Consider the following 8,204-nt stretch of genomic DNA (forward strand, 5'->3'; position numbering starts at 1 on the left):
TTCCTGCTTAGCATCCATCAGTTGTTTCAATTCTTGCCTAATTCTTAGAGGAACAGAAGTAGGGGATCTGGACGACATGTGTTCCTCTGGATAGGCCATTGTCCTATCCTGAATCCTGGCTGAAGTACTTGCTGCGGTACTTACTAGCTGTGTAACCGTGGACAAGTCACTTAACTTCTCCGTGCCTCTGTTCCCTTATCTGTACGATGGTGATAATAACATGTCACTATACATGTACGTTACTGTACGCATTTATCAACAGGAATAAATGAGTTAATAAATGTGAAGCTCTAAGAACGGTGTGTGGAATATCATAAGCCCCGAAGAGAGGCAGCTGTTATTATTGTTATTATTATTAGACTGAACAAGATTCTGTTGTCAAAGCATTTACCTACTATTTTCTTCAATCCTGTTCTAATAAATGAAAAACGACAGCCAGCTATTTTAATTTGTAAAATTATTATAATTGTAAAATTGTAATTGTAAAACAACTGTAATTGTAAAAATGATGTATTATCAGTGAGCGTGAACATTTCTCTATACTTATATTGGTTATTTACATTTGTCCTGACTTCCTGCTTCAAAACACTGTGGCCGCAAGACCTCACTTGGTCTTCCTAACAAGCTCGTAAATCAAGAAGGCGCAAATCACCATCCCCACTTTTCGAATTAAGAAACTGAGGCCCTCGGGGCGCCTGGGTGGCTCAGTCGTTAAGCGTCTGCCTTCGGCTCAGGTCATGATCCTGGGGTCCTGGGATCGAGCCCCACATCGGGCTCCCTGCTCAGCGGGAAGCCTGCTTCTCGCTCTCCCACTCCCCCTGCTTGTGTTCCCTCTCTCGCTGTGTCTCTCTCTGTCAAATAAATAAATAAAAATAAAAAAAAAAAGAAACTGAGGCCCAGAAAGTTACAATTCTCGGCCCAGGTTTTAGATCTCACCCTTCAAAGCCCAGCAGCTGCCCCAGAAAATACTCCCGGGAAAGCATTGTTAAAGCTCCCCAGTTCCAGAGCCCACGCTCGGGAGAAACGGGAGACGCCCAGCTATGCTCTCTACGCACGCGCGGGCCTCTCAGGAGGCGGGGCCTCAGAGCGCGCCGGTCTCCGCCGCCCCGCCTCCCGGCCCGCCTCCGGGTCGCCGCCCCGGCCCCGCCCAATCCGAGGCGCGGCGGGCTCGCGACTCCAGGCCGGGAGGTAGGGGAAGGCCGGCGTGTCCCACGTGGGGCCTTGCCGGCGACGCGGCGGAGTCCCGGAGTCCCGAGACGGGGAGGGCCGGCGCCGACTCCTGACCGCCGCCCGCCGCCCGCCGCCATCTTGCACCCGGAGAGGGCAGCGGCGGGCGGGGGAGCGTCTCCTGGGGCCGGGCTTGGGCCCAGGGCGGGCGGTGGCGGAGGGCGGGCCGGGGCGGGGCGGTGGCCCTGCGACCGAGCCGGGCCGTAGGTGCCCGGCCGGCCAGAGGTGGGAAGGCCGTGGCCCTGAGACTGCGCGAGGCCCGGGCCTCCCCGCCGCCCGCTCCGAGGCTGGGACTGGCTCGCCCCGCCGGGTCGCGGTGGCCTCGCAGTTAGAACGACGCGCTGCAGTGTAGGAACGTGGCACAGGCCCTCTCGCTCGCTCCTCACGCCAGGGAAGGGGCTGTTGTCCCATTTTGCATACACGAAACTAAGGCTCAGAGTGGAGAGGGGATTTCATTTTAGTATTTAAGTATTTAATATCAAGAGAAAGTTTGCTGCATTGCCTTCCCTCTTTCTCTAAGTTTTATTCTTTCTTGCTTTTTCTTTTTTTCTTAGTAATTTAAAAATACAGAAATTTTTTTTTTAATATCAGAAAAATAGATAGTACAACAGTTTGCCCAGAGACACCCGGCAAGGTCATGGCGGTGGGTTCGGTCTTAGTCCACCTAATCCAGCGCTCTTTCCACAGGGCCACTCTGCCTCACCTGTCAAAGGAGGGTGCTGAACTTGGATATTAGTTAAGGCAGTGACTGGAAATTCTTTTTCTTTTCTTTCCTTTCTTTCTTTTGTTAATCAGGCAGTCTCTTCTGCACCATCCAGGTCAGAGCTAAGAAGTGTTCAGAAGCCGAGTCATGGATCAACCTACCCGTAAAGAAAAATCCAAAGTTAAAGAACCTGTCAGCAGAGTTGAGAAGGCCAAGCAGAAATCAGCCCAGCAGGAGCTGAAGCAAAGACAAAGAGCAGAGGTGAGATTAAGGAGGAGGCCTGTATACCTGTAGTCTGCTGTAGATGGTGCTGGAATAGAGAGGAGAGCTGTGAGGGGGAGGGCTATTTGCCTCTAGGCAAAACAGCTGTTCTCCTAGGAGGAGATCATTGAGGTCCAGAATGATGAAGTGGCAGCCCAGAGTCACATGCCAGGTTACTGTCCGAACCCTGACCATCTCCAGGTGACTCCTGGTGCAGAGCTTTTGTGGAAGAAAGAAAGGAAAAAGAGAAGGGACATGTCAGGGAGGGGTCAGCGAGAGACAACAAGTGTTGGACACCCCCTAGCACAGGTGTTCAGGCTTTGTCCTGGAGAGTAGCTGCTCAGAACCAGAAGTAGAGGCCCAAGCTCTACATCCACCAAATGTATTTCTTTGTTCCGTCAACACTTAGAATCAGCTTGAGAATGAAAAGCTAAACTGTTCACACTACCTATGTGGAACCACATCCAGACATGTATTTTTATTTTAGTATTTAATATCGGAAGAAACCTTGCTGAAAATTCTTCCCTCTTTCGAGGCATTGTATTTGTTTCTTTTTTGAGAAATTTAAAAATACAGAAAAACAAAATATTAAAACAAACACCTGCGTACTCAGTGCGCCAGATTGGTAGTCATTAATATTTTGTCATATTCGCCTGGAGCCTTTTAGATAAACAAAAATTGCATATGAATTTGAAGTCCTCTTTGTCCATTTCCTATCTTACACCCTTTTCCCCTCTGTATGGGCATCCACTATAATTTTTTATGCTTTTACACTCAGATATATTAATAGATATCCTTGAGTAATATACAATATTCTTTTGTGTTTTAAAATTTTACATTAATAAAATTCTGTGTTTTATTTTACATTTTGCTTACATTATGTTTAGAACTATTCATGTTAATATAATCTAGTTTATTCCTCATCACTGCTTACAGTAGTCTATTTTATTTTTTTTATTTTTAAAGATTTTATTTATTTGAGAAAGCATGAGCAGGGGGAGGGGCAGAGGTAGAGCGAGAAGCAGACTCTGAGCTCCCCTGAGCGGGGAGCCCCATGCAGGGTTCCATCCCAGGACCCCAAGATCATGACTCGAGCCAAAGTCAGACGTTTAACTTACTGAGCCAGCCGGGCACCCCAATTTTATTTTTATTTTTTAAGTTTTCATTTAAATTCCAGTAGTTAAAATACAGTGTCATATTAGTTTTAGGTGTACAATGTAGTGATTCAACACTTCCATACAAAAGCTAGTGCTCATCACCCATCACACCCATCCCCCCCACCCACCTACCCTCCGGTAACCATCAGTTTATTCTCTGTATTCAAGAGTCTGTTTCTCGGTTTAAGAACCAAAACAAATGAGCATGAGGGGAAGGGAGAGAGAGATACAGTAGTCCATTTTATGAAGCCACTTTAGTATATTTACCCATTCCTCCATTGATGAACATTTAAATTACTTACAGGTTTTTTGCTACTACGAACGTTGCTGTAGTGAAAAACTTGGATGTCTCCTTTGGCACCTGTGCTAGAATTTCTGTAGAGCATATTTGACTAGAAGCAGAATTACAGTGTGTATTTCAGTTTTACTAGACCTTGCCAGATCGCTGTCAAACAGATTGTACAAGTCTTTACTCCCATCACCAGTGTAAGAGAGTTCTCATTCCTCACTTCTTTTCCACATTAAATTTGTGTTGATTTGATCCATTCATTAAATACTGAGCTGCTATGTACCCCGCACTGTTGCAGGGGCTTGAGATACACGAGTGGACAAGGCAGAGAAGAATCCCTGCCTTCATGGAGATTGAGTTCAGTGCGAGAGGCAGACAGTCAGTATAATAAGTAAATTGAATAGTGTGTTCAAAGTTAATCCATAAACTGAAATCCACCTTTGGATTAAGACAGACCATCTGAGGAGCGCCTGGGTGGCTCAGTCGTTAAGCGTCTGCCTTCGGCTCAGGTCATGATCTCAGGGTCCTGGGATCGAGCCCCGCATCGGGCCCCCTGCTCCGCGGGGAAGCCTGCTTCTCCCTCTCCCACTCCCCCTGCTTGTGTTCCCTCTCTTGCTGTCTTTCTCTATCAAATAAATAAATAAAATCTTTAATTAAAAAAAAAAGACCGTTTGAGAGTTGTAGACGTGGATTCTAACAAATTATTCTCCCCTTTACCTCCCCATTGCCACCTGGATCCAGGCCCCCAGATAACTGTACTGCATTGTGCTCTGGGGAACAGTTGGAGGGTTGTTGTGAGGAACAGCCTGAGGAAACTATCCTTTGTGCACACTGTAGGGATAGATGTGGAGGGCTTTCTTGGTGTCCTTATTGACATCCTTCTGGTAAGATTCCACAGGTTAGATTTTATTGGTCCGACTCCAAATTCCAGTTCATCATGAGCCCCAGTTCTTCCCATGGAACCTTGGAGAGGATGCTTCACCTCCCTACACTTCAGTGCCTCAGTTCCCCCTTGAAAAACAAGGGCGATGATATCTACCTCACAAGATTGTTACGAGGAACAGAAACGTGGTGTGTAAAGCCCTCAGCGCAGTGCCTGGCCCAGAGAAAGCCCTCAGTAAAAGGCAGCAAGGAACCATGTGCTTCCCAGCAGGTGACCTGCTTTTATTGTGCGGACTCCAGGTGGAAGGACTGATCGCGTTGTTGGTGTCATGCTGAAATGGAATATTGGAACTCAATATTGGAACATTGTGATGTAATACCACCAGGCCCAGGGCCAACGTGCACGTGCTTGACCACGGGTATCCTCACATGAAAGCTTATTGTTGCTACTCCCATCCCGACCTTTGTAAATCCTGCCTGGCATAAGGCAGGGAGATGTAAATATAAAATAGGTGATTTTGTGACATAGAAGGTATTATCCTCACTTGAAAGCATAGAACCCCTCGTTACTCAGGGATTGAGGGGCACACTGCGAGCTAAACACATCTGACCTTGGGCTCCTGCTTTTTGCTTTGCCCTACAAGCGCCCTGCTGTTGGCTCTATCTGAGCTGCCTGGAATGTAGTCTCCTAAGATAGGAATGTGACAAGACCCTCGTGGGGAGGAGGAGACACAATTTCCATTCAGTTCTACAGAGATGCCGCATTCCAGAAAGATGTGAGGGAGCGTCATGACGAGTAAATGGAAGAGAGGGCACGTGTGGCCATGAAGCCACGTTTGACACAGTTGGCCACCCTTTCCTGCCTGAAAGTCTTTGTTCCTTGGCTTGGGCCTGCTGACCCATTTTGAGTCTCTTCTTTCTCTGCTTATTCTATTTTCCCTTCCACCAGCCTGCCTTCGGGATCTAGAGGTCTCCAAGGAGCTCCTTAATATCGCTCTCGGTCCCCAGCTCAGTCACATGCAGATTAAAATGCTCGTTAAAGCATGAATGGATGAAGCAGAGGTTCGAATGTATATATATTAGAAGTGTATTCACATATATATGATGTGTACAGCTTAAAGAAGATGAATAAAACCAACACCCCATGTCTACCACCCAACTCAAGAAATAGAATGTGACCAGTAACTTGGAAGCTCCTCGGGCCCCACTCTGGTCCTGTCCCCAACCCTTCCCACCAGCAGTGCTCTCATTCCTTGATTTTAATGCTGATCCTGCCCTTGCTGTTCTGCACTAGTTTAGTATTTCTCTGTGTACCCCCAAATGATATTTTGTAGCCTAACAATATACTGTCTAGTTGTGCATGTTTCTGGGGCACCTCAATAGGTTGGGCGCCTGCCTGTGGCTTGGGTCATGATCCCAGAGTCCTGGGATCGAGCCCCATGTTGGGCTCCCTGCTCAGCGGGGAGCCTGCTTCTCTCCCTCTATCCCCCAACTCCTGCTCTCTCTCTCTCACCTTCACTCTCTCTCTCTCAAATAGTTGTGCATGTTTCTGAATTTATATATGTTACTACATTCTGTGACTGGCTCTCTTCACTCAGCTTTTCTTTTTTTAAACTATTCAGACCTATTTATTTGTTTTCATTGTGGTAAAATAGACATAACAGAAGAGTTAACCATTTTAACCATCAATATTATGCTTTTCGAGAATCATTTGCATTGATTTATTAATTGTTTTCATCATTGTGGAATAGCCTTTTCCCTAAAGATTATAGGATCTTACCACAGTTAAAAAAAAAAGGGGGGGGGGGTGGAGAAGATTATAGGATCATTCAAACTTTCTATTTAGTCAGTTTTGATCATTTTACTCATTCTAGCAATTTATTTCATTTACGTTTTCAAACTTATTGACACAAAGTTCGTAATGTTTTCATTTGATCTCCATTATATCAGTAATTATGTTTCCTTTTTGATTCTAATAATGTTTGCTTATGTCAACCCCTTTTTATCTTGATGAATCATGTCAGAGATTTGCAGGATTTTCTCTACTATTTTCAAAGAACCATCTCGCAGGGTTGGTGATCTTCGCACATTTGGTTGCCTTTTCTGCTCTTTATTTTGTGTTTTCTATTTGTCTCCCTTCTCAGTTTCTTTTTTTCCCCCTTTCTTGTCTTTTCTTAAATGAATCAAGTTATATCACCTACACACAAACACACTCCTTCATTTTTCCCTTCTACAAATTGGAAAGTTTTCTGATGTTTCTGCTCTTTGGTGGACAGATTGATACCACAAGGATAAAGAAAGGTGAGGAATGAGGTAGATACCCCACCTTTCACCTGAGAATGTCTCTTGCAGTTTTCATTCCATCCCCGCTGCCTACCCTACGTCATATTCTTGCCGCCTCCTCCCTGACTATCGTAATGATGCCCGTAAGTGGCCCCTAATCTCTTCTTCCACTTTATCCCTCACATGGTCTCCAGTTATCTTTCCCAAAGCAGAGATATCATCAGGTTGCTTCCCTGCACACTAATCTCACTGGCTCTCCAGAGTCTGGCCAAAGTCCAGAGGCCGTGGCCAACACACTTGTCACTTTCTCCAGCTCCCCAAACTCTATAATATCCTTCATATTGGCCTCGTTGAAGTTTCCCGAACTCATCCTGTACTTCCCCGTTATGTTTGTTTCATCATACTGCCCCCTGGCCATCACCTCTCGTGGCCCTTGCCCAGTCTCTACTTGTTCAAATCCTCCAGACCCTGTAAAAGCCAGATCAGGCCACTGCGTCTCTCCCCATTCTCCAGGGGGAATTGGTTCCCTTCAGCTGCATTACCGGCATTTCCAAATGCCACGGCCTGTGGCGTCGGTGGCGTCCGAGGACAGGTGGGGCAGCTGCCTCCCCCGCTAACGGCTCTTTTTCTCCCCTTCAGATCTATGCCCTCAACAGAGTCATGACGGAGCTGGAGCAGCGGCAGTTCGATGAGTTCTGTAAACAGATGCAGCCTCCTGCAGAGTGAGCCGCCCCGGGCGCGAGCCGGGTGGGGCCCCGGGGGCCGGGTTTCTCAGCTGCGTCCCCGTTTCACTGAGATGGTCCACTTGGAACCTTACAGAACTAGACAAGAAGCTGTTTGCATTGTTCCTGGATAAATCTGAACTTCCGTACGTCCCTTCTGCTTCACTGGTTCCTTCAGTCTGAATTGGCCCAATGCTTGCTGAAGAGACTTGTTTTGTTCTTCTAAGACAATAGATTCTCTTTTTTTTAACCTTTTTCTATTGTTTGAGAAAAATCAGTGTTTCTCGTGAAACTGTAGCTCTTCTCCAAAAATATAAATAAAAAGCTAATAAAATGTTCGTTTGCTCAGACTTTAGCTCGGGGTGCCTAGCCATAGAAAACGGAGTCAGAAAGAATGTAATAGGTAAGACAAGTTTGGGGTGAGCAGAGGGAACCCTTTCTCCTTCAGGAGGGAGTGGAAGGGAGGAGATAAGAGAAAGGATGTGAGCGTTTCCAGTTCTCATTCTTCCTGGGGCCAAAGCTCGGCAAACCCAGCAGCTCCTAAGTTTTTAGCCTCATGGGTATAAATATGTGAGCCTCGATTCCCCGATGAGCCAGTACTCAGGGCAGAGGCCTGCAGCTAGGATTCCTCTCATCTTGTGACAGATAGCTAGCCGCAGGCTGGTACCAGTGGGGAGACG

General features: G+C 46.6%; 1 protein-coding gene across 7 annotated transcripts; it reads left to right on the plus strand.

The window, feature by feature from the left end:
- The first annotated feature begins 1,087 nt into the window (after positions 1-1,087).
- SVBP (small vasohibin binding protein) lies at positions 1,088-7,862 on the plus strand. Of its 7 annotated transcripts, none has more exons than XM_035018821.1 (4): positions 1,088-1,188; positions 2,046-2,191; positions 7,442-7,524; positions 7,622-7,862. In XM_035018821.1, exons 2-4 carry the CDS (start codon positions 2,078-2,080, stop codon positions 7,656-7,658), a joined length of 234 nt encoding a protein of 77 aa, XP_034874712.1. In that variant the 5' UTR covers positions 1,088-1,188; positions 2,046-2,077; the 3' UTR covers positions 7,659-7,862. The 7 variants fall into 7 exon arrangements, with proteins under 7 accessions (XP_034874712.1, XP_034874711.1, XP_034874715.1 ...); XM_035018820.1 differs by having other exon boundaries at positions 1,092-1,188; positions 2,023-2,191; XM_035018824.1 differs by lacking the exon at positions 1,088-1,188 and adding an exon at positions 1,232-1,323.
- The last annotated feature ends 342 nt before the right edge of the window (positions 7,863-8,204 follow it).

This window comes from Mirounga leonina, unplaced genomic scaffold (genome assembly GCF_011800145.1).
Source record: "Mirounga leonina isolate KUSES-001 unplaced genomic scaffold, KU_Mleo_1.0 Mir_173, whole genome shotgun sequence".
Taxonomy (NCBI): Eukaryota; Metazoa; Chordata; class Mammalia; order Carnivora; family Phocidae; genus Mirounga; species Mirounga leonina.

What these genes read in the sequence shown, in the direction of transcription:
- SVBP (XM_035018821.1), top strand. Translation starts at nt 2,078, where the DNA reads ATGGATCAACCTACCCGTAAAGAAAAATCCAAAGTTAAAGAACCTGTC. An exon ending in AGCAAAGACAAAGAGCAGAG is followed by an intron (nt 2,192 to 7,441) that starts GTGAGATTAAGG and finishes TCTCCCCTTCAG; the next exon opens with ATCTATGCCCTCAACAGAGT. An exon ending in CAGATGCAGCCTCCTGCAGA is followed by an intron (nt 7,525 to 7,621) that starts GTGAGCCGCCCC and finishes GGAACCTTACAG; the next exon opens with AACTAGACAAGAAGCTGTTT.